The sequence below is a fragment of the Empidonax traillii genome, unplaced genomic scaffold, assembly GCF_003031625.1.
Source record: "Empidonax traillii isolate 1590-97213 ecotype Southwest subspecies unplaced genomic scaffold, ASM303162v1 scaffold43:size1863611, whole genome shotgun sequence".
Classification (NCBI taxonomy): Eukaryota; Metazoa; Chordata; class Aves; order Passeriformes; family Tyrannidae; genus Empidonax; species Empidonax traillii.
The window spans coordinates 1,095,548-1,122,174 of record NW_020955236.1 but is presented as its reverse complement, the minus strand read 5'-3'; the positions used below and the strand labels follow the sequence as shown (position 1 = coordinate 1,122,174).

The 26,627-nt window shown below is 41.9% G+C and overlaps 1 protein-coding gene across 3 annotated transcripts in view; it reads left to right on the top strand.

The window, feature by feature from the left end:
- Nucleotides 1-204: 204 nt before the first annotated feature.
- The window catches only part of ATP2A2 (ATPase sarcoplasmic/endoplasmic reticulum Ca2+ transporting 2), a 45,443-nt gene continuing 19,020 nt past the window's right edge, over nt 205-26,627 (top strand). For all 3 annotated transcript variants that reach the window (XR_003570631.1, XM_027878556.1, XM_027878557.1), the window contains exons 1-7: nt 205-996; nt 2,135-2,152; nt 2,252-2,334; nt 9,028-9,132; nt 12,694-12,832; nt 24,259-24,339; nt 25,723-25,808. Coding sequence is in view for 2 of the 3 variants with exons in the window: in XM_027878556.1 (XP_027734357.1) it covers nt 879-996; nt 2,135-2,152; nt 2,252-2,334; nt 9,028-9,132; nt 12,694-12,832; nt 24,259-24,339; nt 25,723-25,808 (630 nt within the window). In the remaining variant the exon portion in view is untranslated. The remainder of the gene's footprint in view (nt 997-2,134; nt 2,153-2,251; nt 2,335-9,027; nt 9,133-12,693; nt 12,833-24,258; nt 24,340-25,722; nt 25,809-26,627) is intronic.

Genomic DNA, 26,627 nt, shown 5'->3' with positions numbered 1-26,627 from the left:
GCGCCGTGAGGGAGAACGGCTCGCGCTGCGCAGCGGCCGCGCCACGGCCATCGCCTCAGCGCGGCGGGGGCGGAGCCGAGCGCTGGCCCCGCCCCTCGCCGCGGCCCCGCCAATGAGCGGCGTCCACATGCCGCGGCGGCGAGCGCGGCCCGGGCGGCCCCCGAGTTACATTAGAGCGGCCGCCGCCGCTGCGCGCCCGGAGCGAGCGGAGCCATCGGCGGGCGCGGGGGAGCCCGAACCGTGACGGCGACTAGCGGCCTGGGCCGGCCGGGGGGAGCATCGGGCCACTAGAGAAGGGAGGGCGTGATTCCGAGCCTTCGTGGGCAGCGGGGCGGCTGCGCCTTGTTCTTCCCCACACCACCCCCCCGCGCCTCGCCGTTATCGCCCTCCCGTTGCCGGGGGTGGCTCGGGGCCGCTGAAGGCGAGCGGAGAGGCCGCTCGGCCACCTGGACGCGGCCCGTCGCCGCAGGGACCCGCCGCGCCCCCGAGACGACAGCGGCTCCGGGGGCCCGCGGCTCCCCCCCGGCCGAAGCCCCTGGTCCCCGCCGGAGAGGCGGCTCGGCTCCCTCGGAGGCGTGTGGGGTGGGAGGGGGTGGGGGCTTTTTTTTTTTTTTTTCTTTTTTCCGGCGGCTTTCCCTTTTTTCTCTGATTTTTTTTTTCATTTTTTTTTTTCCTGCCCCTCCTGGCCTCCGCCGTGAGGAGTGAGGTGGGCTCGGGCTGCCCTGTCGCGGGAGAGGGTCTATGGTGGTAGCACGGGGGTGGTGAGGGCTGAGCAGGGGTCTCGCCGCCGCGCCCGCCGCCGCTGAGGAGGAGGAGGAGGAGGAGAGGGAGGAGGAAGAGGCGAGGCACGGCACCATTTGCTGCTCCCTGCCCCGGCCATGGAGAACGCGCACACAAAGACTGTGGAGGAAGTTTTGGCTTATTTCGGCGTCAACGAGAGCACCGGGCTCAGCCTCGAGCAAGTCAAGAAGCTGAAGGAGAAATGGGGCTCCAACGGTAGGTGAGGCGGCCCCGCCGCGGGGATGCTGCCGCCGGCCTCGCCCTCTCCCCGCTCGGCTCCCTCTCCCACCCCTCTCTCCTCTCCCCCATCCTTCCCGGGGCCCTGTGCGAGGCCTAACGCGTGTGCACTGGCAAAGCCGGCATCTCTTCCAGGACCCGGAATAGGAGCGAGGGAGAGAAGATGGCTGACTTGAACTCCACCTCGTGGGTTTCTTTCAATCCCGAGCTCACGGGGCTGCTCTGGGATGGAGGATGTCACCTCCGATCCCTTTCACCTTAACGGTGGGAAACCTCCTTCCATTCTGAATTGACGCCCCTTGGGGTTTAGTATTTTTATATTTTTTTTTTATCCGTCTTGACCTTCATTTTTCCTCGCTTTTCAGCGCCTTTTTGCCCCTTATTTTATGTTCTTCTCTCCAGTCGGGACATAGAATTCAGCCGATAAGGTGTTCCTTTTTTTTTTTTTTTTTTTTTTTTTTTTTTTTTTTTTTTTTTTTTTTTTTTTTTTTTTTTTTTTTTAATCCTTACTGCTTGGCCGTCCTAGTCCCTTCTGAACTCGCGTGCCGTTGTGTGAAATTGAAAATCTGTGAGAAGATTATACGGTGGAGGTGGTTTTTTTTTTTAGCTTTAACGCTGCTTTTATGCCTCTTGGATTACTAAATCTAGTTGCGGGGAATTAAAGGGGAGAGCAGAAATAAGGAAATACCCTTAAAATGGAGGAAAGAACTTGAAACCTTTTGAACCAAGTTTGACGGTTTGGGGTGGTTTTTTTTAAGTGAATGTGGAGGAAAAGATTTGTCAGAAAGCGTTTGAAAAGCAGTTTGAGCCTTTGACCCTTTGTGTGCAGCAACAGCACAAGCCCCACAGCTGGCTGGAGTGATGACTTGGCTGAATTATAACCCTTGGCACATTCCGGCCAACCTTTGTGTCTTAAAACGCGAAACTCTCGGGCCCGCTCACATACTGTGGTGAAAAGAGCCACCTTATTGTGGCTTTCAGAGTGTCTGTCAAATCCAGCCCAGCTGAGTGTGTAATTCAGGAACAATACCTGGTGGATGCCTTAGAACGCTCTAACGTGTTTCTTCAATGATTTCTTTCCTCTGACATGCTTCCTGGAAAAACCTTCCACCGACAGAGTTGCCAGCTGAGGAAGGTGAGCACGTTTGTGAAATCTTCTCCTAATTCTTGTTGATAATTCATCTTTTTTTTTTTTTCAACGTGCACTACTAAATGGCTTTGTTACATATTGCAGGAAAAACCTTACTCGAGCTTGTGATCGAGCAATTTGAAGACTTACTAGTTAGAATTTTGTTGCTGGCTGCTTGCATATCTTTTGTAAGTATGATTTATTCTTTTTGATTTCATAGGCTACTGAATCTCAGAATGACATGTTCCAGTGTATACAGAGAGAATTATTCTTTCTCAAGAGGTAGAATTATGAGATGCAAAGTAAATTGCTGCCTCTTAAATTTGTTCCTTGCGATAGGGTTTCTGTAGGAAACAAAATTTCAGGAGACTCTTTTCACTGCATGAGTCATAAGCACATAACTGCACTAGACAGGTATGTCAAAAAGTGCTTCTCATTCAACCCAGTTTGCTTATTTGAGGTGGGATTTCCCAATGCTTTTGTTGGTTTTGAAAACTAACCTTGAGTAAGTAAGTGTTTAACTGGACATTCTACTTGCCTGTGGGTTAATTGTTATCAGGCTCGATGTATAATCATTGGAAGACATTTTTGGATGCAATGCAGACTGTAAATAGAACCTCCATGGCGAATATTCCAGTTGCCTTCCCTTCCTGATAATAGCAAGGTGACAGTTGTTGCTTTTGACAGTGACAAGAATGATGACGGCTGTGATGGCACCATAGTTGACCAAATTTGGTAACTGACCTTTGGATGGTCAAGTCATTAAATGGACATCTTCCTTTGCTTACAGAATTAAAAGAACAAGAACGTTTTTAACTTTTTTTTTTTTTTTAATAAGTCTTTCTGCATTATGTGTAATGGGTATGTGCTCGCTGGAAAACTGAGCCAAGGCTAAGTATAGGAAGAAGATGAAGTCTGTATGTCTTGAGGGAGCTGGACAACAGAAACAGGAGTGTGCAGAATATTAAATTGTTTAGGTAGGAGTACAAGTTTACAGTAGACTTTGCCCTGGAGTTGTAATTAACTACTTAAAAAAAAATAAATAAATGCTGCAGCAGCTCTTGGGGGGAGTGGAAATTGTGGTGACTCTTTAGCTGAGGGCAAACCAATTAGGATGGGCAGAGGAGAATGTGCTCTGAGGCGATTGTGTTGGATGGGGGAAAGTGCCCTGGTGTGGTGCTGCAGTTTGTGCTGTGCTGGTGATCCACTCTCCCCACAGAGACACTTCTCTGGTTTTGGTCTGCAATACACCATTACCAGCTGAGCAATGACTGGTGACACCAATCTTGACCATGGAGACAGATGTGCTTTACTCACTGTTCTGTTTCCTGCAGAGGAAATCAAGCTGGTTGTAGAAAATTGAATTAAAGGTCATTCAAAAGCTTTTTCCCCCCCTCCTCTTTGCCCTTTTCCCCTCCTAGAGGTTGAGAAGGGGATGTATTTTTGTTCCTGAAAAGTCAGGAGTGTTGCTGTCATCTCATGAGGTAAATGACAGCACAGAAGTTTGTTAGCCTTTGGTGCCAAGGTGCATTATTTGTTTTCATTTTAAGCAAGTAAGTGAAATAAATATCAAATTCACCAAACTAAGCTTTCATTGCTGAATCTGAGTAAGTAAGAGACCAGGCTGGCAGAGGTCATAGAACATACACTGCTGAGTCCTCTTGGAAAACTTGATTAGTGGCTGAATTCAGTTGCTTTTTTCAGGATGGTTAATTTTCCTATCTAATTAAGAGGAGACTGGAGTTTGATGGAGTGTGGGATAGATCTGGGTTCTCTGCTTCTGTGCAGCTGACATGGTATATGACCTTGGGCTACTGCTCTGCCTTTCCTGTCTCCTATTTTAGTTATGGATTTACACTAAATTGATGTCAGTAGTAGAGATTTTCTCTGTTTGATGAAATGCAGGAAATCCCTAGATATATTATAATTTTGATAGATCAAAAGCATTTTGCCTTTGTGCTTGTTTCTGGCTTTTTCCTTGCTCAGAAGGTGATTATCTGTCTGGTTTTCTTAGGTTTTAACAGTTTTCTTGATGAAAGCTTTTTCTTTTTTTTCATGAGACTTCTGCAGTAGCTGTAAAGAACTGTTGGATATGTTGATATAAAGATTGTATTACTGCAAAAATAGAAGTAATTACATCACTTAGATTCTGGTGTCCTTTATCAGTTGTATATTGTCAATTTAAGAAAATGATGGAGATTCAGGTAGGAGAGGATCTTGAAGTCACTGTTTCATGTTGTGGGAGTTTTTATGGTGATGGTGGTGCAGTCATAAATCATATTAGTTTGTAGCTATTAGAACCGGCTGCACAGAAACAACCATCTGTAACAGAGATCTGCATTAGGTTTTTGTGCAGAACCATCATCCCTTCTGTACAGTATAAACCCCTTTGTTCAGATCTTGTGTGCCCTCTGCTCCCACCCTGCCTGTCAGGGACGTGTCAGTGAAACGACTCAGACCGGCAGCTGGGTCTGTGTCACCCCGGCTGACGGCTGGGGGCAGATGCTGCTGGTGCCACGTCCCACATTCCAGGTCAGAGCTGCTGCTACAGATGTGCTGGTTAGTGCAAGCCTTAAGTCTGGCCTTTGAAGAGAAACAATATAAATCATTTCTGATGGTGAGTAAATGCATCTGTGAATAGACTTGTCCCGGTCTTCTGTTGAATCTTGCGAAGCCTCTGCAGAAATCAACCCATAGTGTGTCTCAGCGGTTTGTGGCTTTTCATTCTTGATACGTGTGTAGCATGTACTCAGATCCTCAGTATTTACTGAAAAGAACAGCTTTCTTTGCTGTATAAACGATTTTGACAGGTTGCAAGGTGTTAGCTGGACGTGATGTGGGATAGTTCTGTGGTGTGGGTGCTTTAGGCAGTGGTGTGTGCTGAGCTGTGCAATCTTAGCTTTGCATCGCACTGTGATTTCCTTCTACAAGATACTACCCAGGCTATAAACTCTGCCAAAACCTGAAGTGTTTTACAGTATCCCAAGAGCATTCCCTCCCCTCAGTTTTTTTCCTTTGATTCCTAAGCTGACTTAGAAGTGAATGTCCTGGGAATAGTGGGTATCTGTGTTCAGATTAAAACAGTATATTGTTAAAACAGAGATTTTTCTAGCTGGTAAATTAGCATGAGTATAACCCAACTAGTGTTAAAAAGGGAGCAAAGGTCCTCCTGGAGGAAGTCTGAGATGTGTCAGCAACAATGTTTCAAGCTTTGCCCTGAAATCACCCCAAAAGCTACCTGTTAAGGTCATCAGCAGTGAGTATGTGGCACAAGATAAGGGTTGCTGTGGAACATTACACTGACATGCTTTTAGCTAAACTTAGATTGCTCAGTAGCACAAGGGTAGCGGTGATAAAATTGTGAGAAGTCATTGTGATTTCATTTTATGTTGTAGAAATTAAACTGGGTGCTAGGAATCTTTTCCCCCCCCTTATTTCTATAATAAACACAAAAATATTTTCAGAAGTATGGAGTAAGGGATCTGATGAGTGTTCACAGTCTGCTAACCCAACAAAATTCTTAATTTTATATTTACACATGTGGTTAAGATGTCTTGGTTTGTGTTTGTTTTTTGGTGTTTTTTTTCCCTCCTCTCTCCTTGTGTAGCAAACAAAAATCTCTGCTGAATAATGGAACTAAAACTGGGAGATTTTTCTTTAGTAATTCCTGGCACTCAATATAACTGACATGGACCAAGTATCAGGACTCCTAAAATAGTTCACATCGGCTTAATTTTAAGCTGTTTTGTACTGAAAAGATAAATCACTTAAAAGAGGGTTTTCTGAGCAGTAGTTGGTACTCTGTCCAAAACACACTAAAACTTTACTTCGTGGTATCCTGTGAGAAGAAAGCTCTCTTAAAGGCAATCTGGACGTCTTGCTTGGCCTGTTTAATTAATCCAGGGCTCTTTGTTAGGATGAGGTCTTACTCCCTGAGTTTCCATTGTCAAAATGAAAACCAAACAGAAAGCCCTGTGAGGTTGCTGACAACGACCTGTTTGCTTTTCCTCTGTTGGTGGCGAGCGGGTACAGCCTGCTGGGCAACGCGGCCCTGCCTCCAAACTTCCACTCTTTAGTTCTGTTTTTGTTACTTAATGACACCTGGGGTAACTTGTCTCCGTAAGGTACCATCACTCGAGGAAGTGGAGAAAGCTGTGAGGACACTTGTGGTGTTTTCAGCAGTGGCCACCTCATTGCTGGCTGACTTTGGCATTGCCCCTCTGCCCCCTTTTCACAAATAACCCTGAAAACTCAGTGCTGTTTGCCTGTCATTGTGTATCTTCTGCCTTAGGGTCCTGCAGGTCCACCCCATTAGGCTTTGTTTAAAATAGGCTCTGCAAGCTCTGGCAGCCCTAAAGCAAATATGCTGAATGAAAGTTGTCCTTTAAGCTGCTTATGTTGGCTGTTGATATGGGACTCTTATGTCTTGCTATTATTTCCCTCATGGTTTTAGGTTTGAATTTCTCTCAAGCGATTATCTTATTTTTCCTACTCTTTCTTAAATACGTGATGACTTTACTCATTGACAGTAGTGCCTGAACAGCGCATTGGAGATCAATGACCTGGAAATTAAGCTGTTCTACATGTGAGACTTAAAGTGATTAGGGCTGAAATATGGAGGGGGCCCTTCTGAGTAGAAGTTAAAAAAAAAAAAAAAAAAAAAGATCTCTCATTGTAAACCTCTCCAGGGTCTTAAAAGTGTGCTAGTGGAAACTTTTTGACAAGGACTCGATGACTTGGACAAGAATTGTCTAGTCTTTACCAGGCTTCAGAATATGGGTTGTTGTTACTAAAAACACTTGTGTTGCTTGTTCTGCTTCCTCTTTGTTTTCACTGTGGGTTGTTTTTTATTTTACTCCAGGCTACTATCACATAATAAACCTGATCTGTTAAGCAGCGTGTGCTGTGTGTCACAAGTATCCTAAATGGGGTGTTAATGTAGCTGTGGTCTGCTGTAACAAAACCAAGAACTCGCGGTGTATTCAGTTATTTTGATGTGTCTGTTTACTAAAATGTTCTAGAAGTAGAGTTTGGATTGTTCCACTGTTAGTAACCGTGTGGAAAATTTTGGGGGCAGAAATTTGTATTGCTGGCTTCCGGGATTAATTAGATACTTCATTTCAGTCTTGTCGCGGATCGATACTTTTGCCAGAAAAACAACCATCAGATTCAGTACCCTCAGGATCTCCAATTTGAGTTCATCTGCTCTTTTTGAAATAATGGCTTATTGAAAGTAAAGATCCCTTGAAAACTTAATTTTGGCTCTCCTTGACACACTTGGATCTTGCTGTCCTTGCAGCTGCTTTCCTCGCCTCTGGAAGTTGTGGCCTCTCTCAGTGTTACTTTATAACACACGTGGGCTTCAATCAGGAAAGATTCTGGTTTAGCATCTTGTAAAGCAGATGTTTTATTCCAGTTAACCTTGTAGGTGCCTGCTCAGATGAGAACATCCCAAAATAATTGAATTTACTTGCTTTATTGGAAGCAAAACAGGGGTTCTACAGAATTCCAGTAAAGGAGGGAAGAAATAGACACCAAGCAGGTTTTCTGATGGCAGAGTGTGGCCTTGTAGACACTGAGAAGTCTGGAAACGTACTATTGACTTCTCCTGGAGCTCAAATGGCAGAAGGTGTTAGAGGGGATTGGATATCCAGGGGTGTGGGAGGAGGGAAGAAACACCAAGATGTGGAGAACACGAGAGATCCTGACTAAAGCCCTTCTCCAGAGGAACTACCCAGCCCCTCAATACGTTGTGTTGCCAGTTGGAACGTCTCAGTCCCCTGAATCGCAGCCTGGATCTTACAAGTCTATCCTTTTGTAATAAAAACTGGTTGTAGCGTTGGATTTTCTTGACAGTCTGCTTTCTGCTGGAGGCTTTCATTGCTGCTGCTCCTTCCTTTGCCCATCCTGGAGCGTCTCTCAGTTGAGCAATAGCTCAGAGCAGCATGTTGGGGGAATTCTGGTGCTGCTTTAGTAACAGTTTGCTCTCTGCAGCCCTCGGTGATTCACTGTGCTGTTGCCTGACTACCAGCCCTAATTATCTCAACACGTTGTTCCTATTTACTGTCACTTTCCAGGCTTCCTGTTGCTCAACAGGCTGATGAAAAAGCCCTTCCTCTCTGGCCATGTTGGCTTGACTTGTCCTCAGGAGATGCAGAGCTCTGCAGAGGCCCTGACGCAGTCAAGTGAATGACAGAAGCCTAAAACTAGAGTGCACTTGTAAAGCAAATGAATGAAAATGGAATTTTATGCCTTTTATGCAAGTCCTGAGGTTGATTCACCTTTAAAAACTGAGTTTTGTCAGCTTAGAATTCAGCTTCAGTGAATTCACTTAGATGCTTCAGTAAGAAACTACTTGTACTTAAATAAGTAGATGCTTATTTTTCATATCTACTCAACAAAACTTTGTAAAGCTGCATTAATTTTTTTGTCTAAGTTGCTGGTAAAGGGCAAATTAAACTTGGCTAAAATTCAGATTCAGGCAAGGTCTGTGTTTTAAGTAGTCTAACTAATCTGTCTACATTCTGTTTTATACAGTAAGGGATTTTTTTCTCTTTTCATTGTCATAACTCTTGTCACAACTTCTGCTTTCGCTTCTGAAGCAACAGTAGCAATTGTTTCCCAAGTAAATAGTTTATTCCTTTAAAAGAAGAGTGGCCTTTAAAATGAACTTTGTACTACTTTAGTAAAGATTCTTTTTCTTTTCCATTGCATATTGCCAACTCATTCACTAATTACAAAACTACAACTTGGTAGGTTGAAGCTTCTGAGATTGCCCAAGTCCAAGCAGTTGAATCTCTCAGGCTGAAACTCAGCGAGGGGTAAAGTTTGCAAGGTGTCTGTGTCAATCAGTAATTCAAATCGTTGTGTTTCTCTTACAGGTCCTGGCCTGGTTTGAAGAAGGTGAAGAAACAATCACAGCCTTCGTAGAGCCTTTTGTAATCTTACTTATTTTAGTAGCCAATGCCATTGTGGGAGTGTGGCAGGTATGCAGAGATTTTTACAGCATCAAATCACAAATGTTTTGGGGTTTTTATGGTTGGGGAGGAAGCTGTGTGTACGCTGCAGTGTTGGGTGCTCCACACAGAGCAAGTAGGATGTGTTGCTAACTTTAGATTCCTGAGAGTCAGCAAACCATAAAGCTTCTCGACACAAAGTGTTGACTTAAAGGTAAAATGAAAAGCTTCAGAAGTGTTGCCAAAAAGGCAAAGTGCCCATCGGTGTGTTTGGCCACACACTGGTGAACACATGAACCAGACAGGCCAGAATGAAGGCCCGAATTCAGGAAACAAATCAGATCTTGCAGAGCTCAGAACAGTTGGATCAGCTTGCTTGGTTTGTTTTTTTTTTTTTTTTTCCTAACTCAGGAGCAAAGGATGCACTTCTAATCTCATTTCTTGTCTGTTTTCTCTTGAGACAACTGCTATGTTGTACTACATTATTAATGCACTATTAATTCTCCCAGTTCAATTACTATGGTACCTATTAAATGTACATCCAAAGACTGCATGTCTGTCAAAAGGCAGAAGTTTCTTCTGAAAATATCTAAATATCATGACATTTTTCCTACATTATCAGCTGTGAGCTGACTTAGATGGCTTTTTATAAATCATGGAGACAGTAATAACAGTAACATAGTTTAACACTTCCTGAGATGCCAAAGTAAAGTGGTTCATATCATTTTAACTTAATAATTCCATCACTTCAGACAGAGCATGTTTTATTAGAATTGTTTTTCTGCAGATCTAAAATACTGAAGGATTTTTAGGGTCATTCAAGTTATTTGTGCAGTTGGTTGGGTTTGGGGTTTTTTTTAATTTTTTTTTTTTAAAGGGGTGGTGCTAATGTGCAATAATCACTGGCTATCTTAGTGCATTAGGTTTCATACTTTAGAAAAAAAAAAGGCAAACTTTCCAAAATAACAACAAAAATCAAGAGGAGAAGTCCTGTTAATGTTTAGAATGTGTTAGAGAGGACCCTGCATGCTGGAAGAAGTGGCATTGCTGCCTGCTGTGCTCTGCTTTGTACTGGCCCAAGTGAGCTGGCTGAAGACTATCTTCAAAAAAAATCAGTTTTTAGCAGTTCCCAGCTTGCTGCACAACTGCTGGAGCTGGTGTGGAGGGAGGAGGTCACGTTGATCCAGAAGTAACAGCATTACCCCCTTAAGAGTCATTTTATATTCAAGTCTTCATAAAGTAGTTGTGCAAGAGTTAATGTTTAACTTGAAACTCTGAGCTACAACTCTGCAGCTGCCGATTGTAAGCGTGAAATGGAAGGCAAAGCTCTCTGTGCAGCTTGGGGATTTTCTTGTGTAGCTGTGTGCCCTGTTGTAGGAAATAATCAATTTTTTTCAGGCAAGACAGTGTGCCAAGAATACCTCTCTCTATATTTCTGCATGCAGTGAACTTCATTGTGAAACAAAGAGTTGCTGCACAGATTAAATGACTCATTCCCTTGTTTTACTGGGCATGGAAAATCAGTCACAGTGCAGAGTCTCCACCCATAAATGTATGTGTTCCTACAGGTACTGGATGTGAGCAACTGAGTCATTGCCCTCAACCTTCCCTCTCAGGTGCACTGTCCCCAGAGAGCCATCTGTGAGTGCTTCAGTGCCTGGCAGGATGGTCTGGCTGCCACAACTCCAGGCAAACTGGGTGCAAGGAGATTGAGTGTAGCACACTGAGCTGGCTGAACCAGCTGAATCACAGAATCCTTGAGGCTGGAAAAGATCTTTTGGATCATCAAGTGCAGCCGTTAGCCCAAGTGCTGCCAATGTCACCGCTAAACTGTGGCCCAAAGGGCCACATCTGTGTGTCTTGAATACCTGCAGATATGGTGACTCAGCCCCTTCCCTGAGCAGCCTGTTCTGATGCTTGGCAACCTTTTTGGTGAAGAAATTGTTCCAGTTGCCAATCGAAACCTCCCCTGGTGCAACTGGAGGACATTTCCTCTTGTCCTGTCACTTGTTCGAGGGAGGGACGAGATCTCCCTGAGCCTCCTTTTCTGCAGGTTGAGCCCCCTCAGCTGCTCCTGGTGCTCCAGAGCCTTTCCCAGTTCCATTCCCTTCTCTGGACAACTCTCCAGCCCCTCAATGTCTTTCTTCTTGTGAGGGGCCCAAACCTGACCCCAGGATTGGAGGTACCTCAGCAGTGCCCAGCACAGGGGGTGGTCTCTGCTCTGGTCCTGCTGGCCACATTGTTATAGGCCAGGATGTCCTTCTTGGCCATCTGGGTCATGTTGAATTGCTTTGTATGTCTTTTTTTTGAAGGAAAACTTGTGTTGAAGTCACTTTCCGTTTGTAGGACCTTATTTTGCACTTTTTAGAGTTTTGTCTAATGTTGGCTCCCAGTTCATCCACAGAAAAGCAATATCAGCATTATTGTGTTGAGGAAGAGAATTAATTTACCTGGTGGAATATGAGGCTGGTATTAATTCCAGCTTTATGAGTCTGTGCTGGTATCTGCACTGCCTGGCCCTGAGCTGTGCCATGTAAATTCTAATTCCTCAAGGTAGTTTTGTTAATGCTCATTTTCAGCTGCACTGTTAACGTGGAAGTACCAAGTCCTTCAACCCTTGAATTTCTGATGGTTCTGTTTCTGCTTTGACATGCAGGAGGAATTTTTTATTATCTGGAAAAGCTGATGTGTATTTGAAGGGCAGACGGTGTAAAAACTGTGTGCACCCTCCCATTATCTGTAATTATCAGGGCTAAATGACGTTTGGACTTGTCAATAGACAGGGAAATGGAAAATAAGTTCCTTCTCCAAGAGCTGGAGAAGGAACACTGAAAAGCTGCTGGTTCTTATGTTGTCCTTTATCCAGGTAACATCACAATATTGATCCCAATCTCTGGTAGTGCTCAGTGAGAGAACTGCAGCTGAGACAGGAAAGCTGTTAATGGAAATAAAAAAGGTTGTCATATGTGGGGGTTCATCCAATTTTATAAATTAAGAGATTCTGAGAAAGTTTCTAGTCTGCTTTAATTTCACTTCTGAGTCACTCGATTTGCTGAAACGAAGTTGATTTTATGTTGTTTGAGTTTTGTCTTAACTTGATCCTTGATTTCTGCCAGTAAGTGAAATTCAGTAGTGCTTGTCCACTCCAGTCTGAGTCTAAGCTGCTCCAGCTGGTAAGGAACAGCCAAGACTTATATCCATGAATCTTATTTCTTTTTAGGTTTTTTTTTATGTCAAAAAGCACGTTACATATGGATGTAACATAGAATTCTTTGTGCGGCCTCCCTGCAACGACACGGGATATTTTTGATGGAAAATGCTGCAGGGTTTAAATATGCAATGTCGAGGTTCTAACTGCCCACAAACACCTGAATTAGGCTGTAAAGATTTCCAGTCAGCAACCTCACAAGGGGAGGTGGAGGGAGAGCTCACAAAATGTTGTGTGTGAAAAAATGGAGCCGAGCTGAGTTGGTAGTATTCATATGATAATAATGCTTTTGAAAAATCACATTTGACCTACTTATTTTTCCTTGAGGGCTTTGGAAATGACACTTTTTTTTTTTTTTTTTTTTTTTTTTTGCTGTCTTTTAGGAAAGAAATGCTGAAAATGCTATTGAAGCTCTTAAGGAGTATGAACCAGAAATGGGCAAAGTGTACCGACAGGACCGGAAAAGTGTGCAGAGGATTAAAGCCAGAGACATTGTCCCAGGGGATATTGTGGAAGTGGCAGGTAAGACCCCTTTGTGTAGTACATACATGTGTCAGAATATTCATGTAAAATTCTTGGGGGGGGGGGGGGGCTTTGTCTTGATGATTTGAGTTTTCAGAGCCTCCTAAGTATATACTTCACTTATGAACAGTCTTGTTTCTCTTTGTCTGTAATTACCTTAAATGTGCATTTGCACTGAGGGGATTGTTTTTCAAATTGCCACTTAGTTTAATTGGTAGGTCTAAAAGCAAAGCATCTTAATTGGAGTGGTGGTTTTAACACTTGTCACAACTCTAAAATGTTGTTTTCTAATGCCTGGTTTCAGAGTGTCCTACAATTTATCTGGTGTTCTATTGCAGAATACCTTTTTCCTTGCTTTTAAATGTGTTTCCTTAGGTTTGGGAGCTCTGAGATACTTTTTTTCTTTTTAGTCATACTCTGAGTTTTCATTGAATGTGTTTTTTCAACTCTTACCCTTGCAGTAGCAGAGCCTTTGAACTTCTCTTCACAAATGTCCTCTGTCCTCTCAGCTGGTGTGGCTGGCATGTGACAGCGCTGTTTTCTCATCTTTCTTCATTTTTTAGTGCTTCTTTTGCCTATTGCTGTGAAGGAGATCTCAAACAGATAAACTATTTAGAGCAGAGCTTCCCATTTCTCCTTTGTAAGCATTTGAAGGGACTGTCTTGAGAGTGGACTTTTGCCATGAGCTCTCTGATATCCTAGATTTGCTCTAAAAGGTGTATCTTTATTTGGAAGGAGTGCAAAAATGTAAGTGTCATGCACTGTTAGCTAAAACTCCATCGTTTTGGTGATAATGCCATAGCAAGAATTCATTCTCTAAACTGGCTTATTGATGACTTCAGTGTTTCCTATTCCTTCCCAGCTAAATGTAGGTGGTTCTTGCTGGGTGTCAGGAGTGATTGCACCCTCATCTTTTGTAGGTCATCATCAACTGTTAACTGAGCGATTGTTCCTTTGGGAACAATTCAGGGTGTACATCAAACCTCGCTTTTCACAAGTGTCACTTTGATTTTTAGAGGTGGTAGCTGTCTCAAGAGGAGATAAATATATACCCTTAAACTTGCCTCTCCTCCTGTTTTAATTAGCAGGCAGGGAGAGTGTGCACTCAAAATGAAGTTGGTGTTGGCTGCCAGCCCAGCTTTCATTCCTTGAGAAACTTTAGCGCTCGCTGAGCCCCGTCTCGAGCCTCCGTTTTGTGCACAGGATGATTCAGCTCCCAAGTACAAATCCAGAGTGCTGATAGCAGAAATTAGGGGGGGATTGTGATACCTTGTCACTGGCTGTGCTCTTTGACTCGCTGTTCCTGCTCTGCACAGGCAAAGCTGGGAGCTGTGCAAGGAGCTTTGGTTTCGGGCTGACGTTTGCCGTGTCCTTTGAAGGGGAACAGGGCTGGATAAATTACAGATTCTGCAGGAGATTCTCCACTCCAAATCCTTATCCTGCTTTTTTAAATGTCACTGATGGAACGGGAGTTTTGGAAGGAGTCGATGTCATAGGAATACATTTGTGGGTTTTGGTGTTTTAGAGGAGTACTGGTAGAATTGCAAGTTGATAACTGTGTATTTTGCACTGGTTTTGGGGGATCTCACTGAGGAGAAACACTGGATTTTGCTGCTCTGCCAACACTTTCTCCTTGATTCTTTGCTATTTCAGAAGAGGTACAGATTGCATTTTCATCTTGCAAATTTAGCTTTGCCTTTGTTCTGAATGTGAACACCTGGGGGATGTGCGGGCTTTTACTTACCTGCTCTGAATTGTCAGTATCCATAAAATCAATTACTGTCTATAAAAGATCTGTGTCTGAAGGAGAGAAATGATTTGGGAATAACCCCTGACTAGCATGCCTGTAGCACCAGGCTCTTTAACAAGCACAGTATCCTTTTTGTCGTAGGGTTACTATTACAATATTTTAAAATCTGCTTATAGAACAGCATCTGATAGTCCAACATCTGTAGAACTCCTTAATTTTATTTTTTTTTAAAGAAAGGACAAGTTCATGTAGAGAAACAAACATTATCCAAGCTTTTATGATTGTCCTTTGAGATGGGTGGTCTGGCTTGTTGATGGACTGAAGAACCTTTTGTGGGTGGAATCTTTAACTGGTGGATCAAACAATTCTAAGCTACTCATGATATTTTTCTTCTAATGGCAAATACACTTAAATTACCTTCACTTGAAGCTGCAGTTGATTGTAAGTCATGTGGATGTTCAGCAGAGAAATAAGTGCTTCAGTGTGATACTGAAATAATAAATTCTGGTAGCTGGGCAGTGATGAAATTTTAATTGTGATTTGACTCGGAAAAGCTCCTGAGCAAGTAGAGAAGAGCCACACGGGGGGTGTACCAGTGGTGGTGTCAGGACCTGGAGGTGAGGGAGACTCTGTGCAGGCCTGTGCCTCAAGAGCAGGAGGACTCTGATGGCCTTTGACACGGTGTTTGCAAAAAGATGACCATGTAGGGAAGTGCCAGAGCACTCCATGCTGGGATACATATCTGGCTCTGGAATTCTAGGCAAGGTGCCAATGACATTTGTGTGTCCAGGCAAATATCTTTCAACCAAGTGGTATAAACAGCCAGGTGACAGGTTTCTCCCCTGTGCTGATAACTGATTTTGAGCAAATTTATTTAAGTCTTCCGCTCCAAAATAGTTGTATTTAATGCTGTAACAGCTTTGGTAATTTGGAGTAGCTGTGGATGGGTCTGACACACAGATGACTGTTACAGGGATTGTTAGATGGATATTGCAGTTTGGGGGATGTGGGGGAATATATTTCCCTCTTTACATAGCAGGAGTTCCCTGAGAATATGTAGCACTGAACCATTTCTGAAACTACTTATTATCTGCAGTAGTTTTGAGCCCACTAAAGATAACCTGCGTGGCTTAGTGTAACCCAAAGACAGTTCAATAATGGTTTATATTATCACTTTTTATTCTGACTCTTGGGGCTGTTTGTAGGGTTTGACTGTGTTCATTATACAGACTATCCATCTGCCTCATGGCCTTCTGAATTAAAGCTTCTGGAGCAGATGCTGGTTCATTTGACTTGAAGTAATAGGGGGAAACTGCAGGTTTGCATTGTCACCTTGCAGTAAATATGGAGTAACCTGAATTAAACTGTCCCTCAGGTGATAAATGACCTTCTGTCTGAGGTGTCTCTTGGGATCAGTGTGATAGGGCAGAGCACTGGGTGAGCAATTACCCTTCCTTGTGTCTGGTAGCCAACAAATTCCACCTTCTGCAGGTGTAGCTGTTTGCTCAGAGACTGTGCAGACATGAATTTCTTCACTGCCTGTTGGTAGAAGGACTTTCTCCCACGTCTACCTAAGCAGAGGTGGTAGAAAAGACCCTGCACAATGAACAGGAACTCTCTGGGGTGCAGTTGGGGTGACGGGTTTGGGGAGGGGGGGGATGCGCCTTAAATTTGTTCTCAGAGCTATGTGTGAGGATTTCTGAGTTACACAGTTTATTTCTCAGAAGTGATGAACTGAAACCCATCCAGATGCTGTCCCCACATGGCTCTCCAGCTTGCCTGTCTTCAGATGGATTATCATGCTGCTATAAAAGTTGGACTTAATTGGAGGGTGCACTCTAAACTTGTAACCAGGGCTATCTTAATAGATTAGATATACTTTGGTTTAGTTGAGTTTTTGTTTGCTGGGTTAAAGTAACATTTCAAAGAGAAACTTAAACCATCCTGGCCTTAGTTCTTAGAAGTTTTTTTTTTTATGAGGTTCAGCCTGACAAATTGGGCTAAACTGGTTGCTAATCACTTTTTTTTTTTTAGGGAAGCACATTTGGGAACAGAAGTGAGCTTTGTTCACTTCTGTTGTATTTTCCTGTCTAAAAGTTTCTGGTTTAGATACAGTGTATCTGCATTTCTATAATTTAATAAATGAAAGTTCATTAGTTGCAGTCAGTGAGTGACCAAAGCACAGTCACAGTAGTTCCTCTTTTCCCTGAATTGGGAAGAGGAATTGAATGATGGTTCTTGTCATCTGTTACTGTATCTGTAAGTACTCAGCAGCTTAAAAATACACACAGAGTTCCCAGAAGCTGTTGCTTATTAAATCAGTGTATATTCCATAAGACTTAGTTTTATACCTGGCATAGAGTAGGCAGGAATTACTTTCTGAAGCTTTTTATTCCAACTGCTGAGCAATTTAAGACTCTTGGTAAAGCAATTGGGCGCTTTATAATGAAAGAAAGATAAATTTTGGGGTGGAGAAGGTCATGAAGGAAGATTCTTGAGGTGAGTTATGTCAAACTCCCGGGATTATGAAGAGCTCCAGGTTCTCCCTGGTAATGCAGGCAACAAACACTGATGTTGCAGATCTTCCTCCAACATATCTGGGTCTTTGTGTTACTCTTCTAATAACTAGAATTGATTTTTAGACTCTGTGCCAGAGATGCAGGTTTACTTCTTCTGGGAAATTACTGAGATTGGAAAAAAAATAATGAAAAGGATGGAGTAAGGCTGAAGTCCAGAGCAGAGAGCTGCTGGAGGCTGTTCTACAGCAAAGTGCTGAGACCTTCTCTTGATGGGGAAACAAATGGGCTGCAAAAGTTGTGGGGGTTTCCTTGTCAGGTCTGGTTTTTAAAACTCATATTTTGCCTTTTTTTTTTTTTTTTTTCACAAAGGACTGCCTTTGAACCAGTAGACATAGGAAAGTACATCAGTGGTTAATAAATACATGTACAAGTAGTGCATAAATCTCTGTGCTTCAGTGAACATTTTGGCCAACACATCAGAGGCAGCTCGGAGATAACCAGGCACAGTCCAAACTCCATTCCAGGCTTGACTGGAGTCTGGAGTTATGTGAGGTTCAACTCGGGGCACAGCCTAAACTTGGGTCACTTTTAACACACGTCTGAAATCTTACAAAACACGCTTCCCATTTTTTTCCCTAATTCTTGTAGCATTCTCCTCCAGAGCTGCCAAACTTTTCAAGTAAAAACAGGGGAACTAGTTCTGGTTTAGTTGCTTGAACTGAGAAGGTATCTGGTATTCTGTGCTCTGATAGAACCAACACCGAGTGGGGTTTTATTATAAGCGCAAATAATACTGAACAAAATGCTTGGACATCAAGGTTAATACCTCTGTTAATACCATTTCACCCTGGCAAAGCAAGCTTTTTTTGGTTTTTGAGGCTAAAGAAAACTTGCACTTCCAGAATTCTTCCTCTGTGTTCTTATGTTACCTTAATGCAGCATAGCTTGGAAACTTTGGTGTGCAGATGTGTTTGCTCTCTACTTGATCTGGCAGAAGTTGAGGCTTAACTTGCAGTCCATTCTTTTTGCTGTTAGATGTCTTTATAAGCTAATCACAAGAGTTTTGAATCTAGAACACAGTGATATAAATAGATCCACTAATTAAAAGCTAAAACTAGACAAATTCAGACTAATAATAAGAGCAGACTTACAAGCAGGGTCCCTGTCCATGGGCACATCTTATCTAATGTTCTGGTGCCCTCTTCAGAGAGAATGACACGAGCCTGTTTTTACAGAATGAGAAGGAATAAAAAAGGAATAAGTCAAGTCTTATGCGGTGGTTAATTCAGTTTCCATTGTTTTCCTGAAAAATGGTTCCAACCTGAAAAAGGTTTGCCCCCAGAAAGCAAAGCTTTTTCCATCCTTTTGGTTTTCATTGACACTAATGCAGTATCTGTGTGTTGTTTGAAATTTTTTAACCTCTCTCTGTAACAGCTCTTAGCTGAGGATACTCACACTGTGCATACACTGCACAGAAAACTCTATGGATATTTTACTTTCTGTCCAGAATGCAGGAGGTTTATATAGAGGCTGTTTCACACAAAGAATGAATGTATTTAAATGTCTTGTTTTGTCTCCTTGTCAGTAAAAGCAAGTGCTGTTTTACTGCTGTGCTTACAACTGATGGACTGTTGCTGCTCTAATCTGTGCCTTGTCGAAAAATAAATCTCACTGGTTTGAAGTGGAAACTCAGACTTAAAGTGTCTCATAATAACTCCTCTAACTTTGACATACTGACACTCTTGGCCTTGTATGAGAGTGTAGTTGGACTCAATTATCTTCCTGTTTTACAGAGCTGATTTTTGGGAGCATTTTATTATCCCCCGTTCAGGAAGTGTTAAATACTTCAGATCTGTTACTGCGGAACAAGAATTAACTTTCTGATGGTCTGAGGAAATCAGGCACAATGGGAAGACAAGATTGTCTGTGCAGGGAGGGGGAGAGGAGCTGAGCTGTGCTGAGGAAGTTTGATATAAAAATTTAATTGTGCTGGAGCAGCTCTGCCTCTAAACATACACAACCTGATCATGTGTCAATTTGAGCTGTTAAAATCCCTCAGCAATTCCCAATTCAATACTCGCTCAGGACTCAGAAAATACCCGGTTCTGTGGCATCCCATGTGTGTTATTTGAAGTTAATAAATTATTTAATGTGTTATTTACTCCTTTCAATCCTTAAGCTGACTCCCATACTTCATGTAGAAAGTTTCTTCTGCTTCAGTTTATTAGTAAATACCCACAACAGTGGTGTGTCCTCTGATTTAGAGATAAGGAAATTTTATTTTTGGGCAAGAGAGGAGACTGAAATAACTGACTCTGAAATTAAGACATGAAAAATCTCATTAGGAAAAGTGGTTTAAATGACTGTACCTGTAATAATATGTCATATTGGAAAATTGCTAACACTATGTTTTTTGTCAAAAGAATTAATAAATACTTAGACTTTTTCCCTTCCATGTATTTTCAATCAGATGTTTTAACAGCAGTAGGGGGCAGGTTGTATGGGCTGATTTGACAGTATTTCTACCCTGGCCTGATCAAATGAGAACATCCTAATAAAGCAGGAGAAAAACCATAGTGTCTTGAAAATCAAAATGTGCCAACAATGAACTTCAGTATATTAAACCACTTTTTTGTTTGTTCTCCCCATTTGGTATTTTATGGAATTTTTATGTTTTTGCTCTCAGGTTTCAGGAACTGTTTGTGTTCCCAAATTGTTCAGCTATACAATAGTTTGGAGTTGTACTGATAATCTTTATTGCAAAAGTCCAGCTCCAACCCCCAACCTGCTGATAACAGAATTCCAGGCTGACACTGGCTTTGGTTAATGATAAACATCAGTAAGAAAGCGTGAGGTACATATTGTGTATGAAGAGCCATTCTGACTTCCACAGGAAAAATTCCTTTCATTTGCTGAGGGACCTTTTGCAAACACTTGGTACCTTCTTTGCTAAGAACAGCAATTGTTCTTGTGACACATTAACATAAAAAAAACCCCAAAATTCTTCCCTCTTTGTAGTGAACCTGCCTGTAAATCCCCTCTGAGCAAGTCTCCAGCTGTGGGAGGCATCAGAGTTAATAGGGCTGATATCAGTGTTCAAAGTACACATTTAAATTAACAGTTTTATGTTGAGGCCTGTTCTGTACCATGGTGGCTCTTGGGGGTAAAGTGAATGCTGCTTCCTGAACTTACTGTCATGAGCAGTTTTGGTTAGAAAATGTAATTTGAGACTTGGAAGGTGAGCACGGTCCTGTTGTAGTCTAAAGTTCTTTGTCGGTAGCTAAATTATAACAGGGACTGAAATCCACACAGCTTTAACATTTATTTTCTTTCCAGCTTCATTATTCATAAAATATGTGCCCCATCACTTCTTCCTGGGCTGCTCAAACCACACACTGGTCTCACCTGCAGCGTTAATGTTGGATTTTGGCTGTAGAGGTCTCCCAGGGAGTGTCTCAACCCCCATTCTGACAGAATTCTGAAGTTAAATATTTAGTTTCATTGCTGTGCTGGAAGGGGGTGTCAGTGCTCAGATGAAACACATGGGTGATGATGAGTTGATTGTTTCACTGCAGGACTTGGTCACTGCCAGGTATTAAACTGGGGCTAACACTGTTCAGTACATTCTATATTTGAGGTTGGCTTGGAGACTTTGGAATTATTTCCTCTTTCAAGGCAACTTTGCAGATTGAGTGGGACAATCTGTGCCCTGGGTTGTCCTTTGAAGGTTCCCTTCCTGAGGAGCTCCAGTTGCTCTGCAGACACTCAATCCCTGCCGAGCTCTGCTGATAAGAAGGGTTTGCACTGCCCAGAAAATCAAATGTGCATGGGAATGACTGTTCATATAGAGGGGAACTTGACCTAGAGCAGTGTAAGATAAGGTGTGGGGAGCTTTGAACTTGAGGAGAAAAGCTGGAGTGTAATCAGTGGGAATCTTGGCTGATAACACTGTTGGTTGGGTAGCTGAAGAACCCAGATTTTCAGATATTAAATTATCCCTATTTTCAGTGAGGGAGTGTTTAAAGCAATTAACACAAACTTTTAAAATGCATATCACAACTCAATTCCATTCCAGTTTCTATCAAGGAGTGGGGAATTGTAAGTTATTTGCTTCAGTATAGACTCATGCACAATTAAATAAAATGGATATTTGTCTTTTTTACCCCCTTACAGGGACCAGGTTGTTTTGAAACAGATTCCTTTGTTGTGTGCTGAGGCTCAGTATTAAAATTCTAAAATTCTGTGCACGAATAAAAGGATTCTGTGGGTAAAGCTGTAATGATTCAAACCAAAGCCTTCTTCCACCCTTGCAAACAGCAGTTAATGTTCTATTTAGAAGGCTGTTTTAATCAGTAGTTACATATTTGACTACACTGTACTTTAGAACATATATGTGGGTAGTTTTAAAAGCAGCTTATTTGATTTCTTCAGAGCTGTTGTGGAAATCAACTGACTATTTAGGATTAAAACCTTTGAAAATAAAAGATGAAAGTATTTCTGCAGCTGACCATTTTAGATGTCAGACTATGTGTTTATATCCATTTATTGTATCAGCTCAGTACTGAGCAACACAAACACTTATTCACCACTTAAGTTCTTCTTCTCTCCCAAGCCTTGGGTAATACTTCTGGTTCTTGTGGACTGAAATGTAATTAAATTTTAAAAAAGACCTCCCAAACCAACAGCAAAACACCAATTTCTTCCCTGTTTTAAAGTACGTGGATGAAAAAACCTTCTACTTGTGGATGAGATGTGCACTAAACTGCTCACTAAAAATTTCCTGTGGTTCCTATCAATCATGGGATGATTTCCTATTTATATTCAGTTTCAGCTGTGCTCATGAAAGTATATTCCAGATTATAAATGACTTATTGTCATAGCTGTTATTTTGCAAAGAGCTGCTTAAAATAGCTCTGTATTTGACCCTGATGTGCAGCTTTCCTGCCTATTGGAAATGCCTTGAATATTTTACTACAGCCTTCTCAGACAGAGATGGGGAGTGAATAATGTGTCTTATCATAAATTGTTGAGATAAACTTAGAAAGCTGCATTATCATAATAAATATGACACTTCAGTTCTGGTGCTTCAGGCAATTGATAATGACAGCAGCACTTTTCAGGGAAATACTGCTGCTTAAATATCAATAATTATTAGAAGGTTCTCTGCAAGCACTTTTGAAATTGGGAATATTATATTTGAGTTCAAACCACTTAGAAAAGCTCAGAAGTTGGTTCAAAAATCAACTTTGCCGTGTTCTGTCCAGTTCCTTGAAGGTGAGGGTTTTTTTTTAACAGCAGCTTTTTTGGGCTATGGAGGGATCAAGTCTTGCCCAGTGTTGTGGTGGAGGAATTGGCTGCAGTTTTCCAGCCCTTTGGAAATGTTGGTGCAGATGGGCAGCGTTTCACCTCATGGCCTGGTGCTCCTATGTGTGCACAGAACCCTCCTCAGCCTCCAGGAGAGCTCATTGAATAGTTTTGCCTTTTTTGGCCTAAGTCATCGTTTGTCTCGGGCTATTTTCTCTTGCTGCTCAAGGGCATTGTGGCTTAAATTAGTGTTCACATGGTATCATGATGCAAAAAGGGAATTTGTGGCTGTTTTTATTGTCCCTTCGTACACACACGCTCACAAAAACACATGGCTGAGTCTGGAAGCAAAACTATACAACCTTCTGCAGATTTTAATGGGTGGAGTTTCTCTGAATTTACAGAAAGTCACATGGTGCAGGTTTTCCTAATGTTTGTAGTCACACTTAACTCTCTTCTTCAGCATTTTGCTCCACCGTTTTCCACTCCAGGGTGTGAGTGGTTGGATGATCCAAGGCTGTGACACCACTGTCGAGTTTTTTGTGGTATTATTTGTTCATGTGCATCATTGCTGCTGGTTGCATAAGCAGTTCCTGCAGGAATTGCAGCTTATTTTAATTTTCCTGCAGGGACACACACTCCATCCACTCAGCTCAGCTGTCTTTAGTTCGTTATCCTCCCTTCTTTGTTTCTTTGCATTATTTTATGATAACACAGCTGGCACTTGAGTGCTTGCAGGGCTGAATTACATCAGGAGTGTTCAGCATTGTGTGTTCAGTGGAAAATTGACGTGCAGAGTGGAGAACCCCTCCAGATGAGTCAGAAATGAGCCTCATTAATGTGCTTTAGCGAGGGAATTTGCATGCAGCCATTTGTTTGCAGGAGGCACAAAATGGTGGGGCTTTAGTTCTTTTCTTAAAAATTCTTAAAAATTAGGAAAAGCTGGATAAGAAGAAGTAGGAAGGTAGAAGAATTAACTGTGGGATGATGGAGATGCTGGAACTCAGCTGGCAACTGTGGTTTCATTACTCTGCCATTTTTAGGTGCTGTTAAATTTCATCATCTACCTTGGTATCTCAAACACTTGTTAGTGGGCGTTTTTTAGTTTGTTTGTGCATTGTTTGTTTTAATTTTTTTTCTCCAGTGCTTTCTTCTGGAAGGTATAAACGTATATTGTAAGATAAACATGAGAGCTGTGTGGAAATTGTAACTGGGATGTGGATTGGGGTGTATTTAATAGAGCAACATTAGTGGAAAATAAAGCTACTGTGTGATCTGCAGTGAACTCCCAACTCTGAAACATCTGGCAGAATTCAAAGTATAACATTACAAGAGCATATTTGCAGAAGCACGTTATTCTCACAATTGGTGCCAAAGAAAAGGAAAATACAACTTCTTTTAGTTTTCTAAATAAATAAATGGGGAGAACTCGATCTTTGGAGTGCAGAGGACTCGCTTTGGGCATAGAGAAAAACAACCAGAAGACTCTCCAGGACCAGTTGTCCTGGACAAGGGAACTTGATTCACCTTGGGGTTTGATTGTTTATAAATTCGTCTTCTGAAATGGATATCTTGCTCTTGAGAATGTTTTCCCTTTGCTTTCAAAGGGCCATGTGGTTAGAAAAACAAGCCAGTGATTTACAGCTGCTTTCTTTGAGATTAGGTAGGGGCAGCTCTGAACTGGATGCTCCGAAAATTGGAGTGTTGCAGATCACAAAGGCAGCTGTCGGTGATTTTAGTCATCTGAACAGGTACTGGAAAGTCACTTTTCTGGCTGATACAGGTAATAGTTCACTGGGTTAGGAATCTCTCAAAGAACAACATTCTAACTTTGTTCTGTGGTTTCTTTGTAGTTGGAGACAAGGTTCCTGCTGATATAAGAATTACTTCCATCAAGTCTACAACTCTAAGGGTAGACCAGTCAATTCTCACAGGTATTTCTGTGATTTTTGTATAATTATGTGCATAATTGGAAGTGCCTTTGCACCGTTTATTTTGAATAATCCATTAGAAACAAGCCTGCAGCTGTTGAATTACTCTGTTGCATTCCATGCAGCACAGTTCTGACCTGGTAACTTTGAGTGGCTGAATGTGTTGCTTCATCACTGGCTTTGTGTCCTTTTAGTGGGATGAACATTCTTGCTGAAACTTGTGACGGTTTTTTGGTTGTCCTTTCCCCCCTTAACGCCAGCACAGACACAAGTAATTTGTGGAAAACTAAAATATAAAAAATTCAGAATTTCTCTTCTAGTTTACACAGTCTTCTAGGTTTGAACATCTTGTCACCACTCAAATATGAAAGTAAATCTTCCTAAATGTCTTCTGCACCAGTGCTCTGTTGTCTCTGCAATACTGGCAGCATTTAAGCTGCTGTTACTAAAGGCCCAGCACACTCCTCGAGCCTTATTTGCTGAAATTCTGTGCACACACATTCGTGTGTTTTCTGGTACCCAGCCCTCAAGTGCAGGAGCTATTTTTAGAGCCCCTTTTCAGATTTGTTGAAAACAAAACAAAGTAGAAGTACTTCTGAATATAGGAAAGAAGCTGGGAATCGACCAAGCGTGGTCCAACAGTTTGCTTTCAGCTGGAACGTGAAGATCTGTCAGCCCTGTTTTGGTAGCATAAATTAATGTTAACTAGCTCTGAATTTTAAAACACTAAAGTGTTCATAGGAAAGCTATTTTTCATCCTTGAAGCCCCAGAGTCTCTCAGTGCAGATCCTGAATAGCACAGAACTGATCAAGCTTACTGATGTTTAGCAGAAGAAAACGGAGGCACTCCGTGGTTGGAACTGAAATAAGTAGAAGAAATGACCCACCAGAAATCTATAAAAAGGGAATGATTCCTTGGCTTTATTTAAATAACAGAAGTCTTATTTTAAAGAATTCTGTTTTCAACCAAGTTGACGCTACAGCCTCCTGACTAACAAAGTAGAACTGAAGTCTAAGATGCTTTTTAACAAAAACCTTTTAAAAGTGGGAACCTTTGGTTCTCTTGAGGTTGCACAAAGTAGTGTAACTCTGCCTGGAGCTGAGAGCACCACCTTGTGAAATCTGATGCAGCAACAAACATGTGTTTCCACAGAAAAGGAACCTTTCTATACCTGTGACATGTTCACAGAAACAGATACATAATTTTCATTACGAGTCAGCCATTCAGTTTTCTTGATCAACTGCAATACTCCCTGTTTCACTTAAGCAATTAAATAAAATCACTTGAGGAAAGAAGTTTAACATCTTAGATATTTTAGGACTAGGATTACAACTTTTTGATTCCCTCAGGACTCAAGATACGTGTACATTCTCTTGTTATTTTAGGTGAATCTGTGTCTGTTATTAAGCACACTGACCCTGTGCCTGATCCTCGTGCTGTGAACCAAGACAAGAAGAACATGCTCTTTTCTGTAAGTTTTGAAATTTTCAAATTGCTTGTAAAATAATTCTGAAGCTGATAAAAGTGTGCAGAACTTCAAATTTTTCCCCAAAAGCTGTAGGATTTTTGTTATATTCTCTATACACATGTCCGTGTGTGTCTCCAGGTACTAAGTGAATTAAAAATTAGAATTAACTTTTAATAAAAGCTGTCCTCGGGGAAGATGTTGGATGAAACCTATATGAGGAAAGTTATTTTTGTCCTTCACAGGGAAGTTCTGAAAGCTGGAGCACACACACTTTTAAAGTGCTTCTACATTAATTATCTAAAGTGATAGTTCTTATGAGTGATAAGAATGCCCACACAAATGGTGGTATTGTGTGGCTAAAATTGAAAACTGTATAGGACTGAAACAGTTTGTTCCAGTTTGTTCAAAGGAAGGATTAAATACCTTTCAGGTAAGAAAATAACTGATTGCTGGCAGAAAATTTAACTGTTCTGTCTCATGTATGTCTGTTCACACGGGGAGCCCCAGAGAACACATCTATTACTCACAGTAAATAACATTAAATCTGGCAAAATACAGTCCTAATTAAAAAAAAAAGAAGAAAGGAAAACCACACCTAAGACTGCAGCTGAAATCCCCAGTGCTTACTCAGCACCTGGGTTTGCCTGTGCTGCTCGTGACGGATCGATACTGAATCATTTCAGGCCTGTTCTGGAAGGAAAAATTCCACACTGGAATGTTCCCTTACAGACACAGGGGCAGTGTCATCCTCTTCCTCTTTTTCTATCTCCAGGCTGAAACACAATCCAGACTTGTGTAAGGTGGTTTAGGGTATTTTTGTGG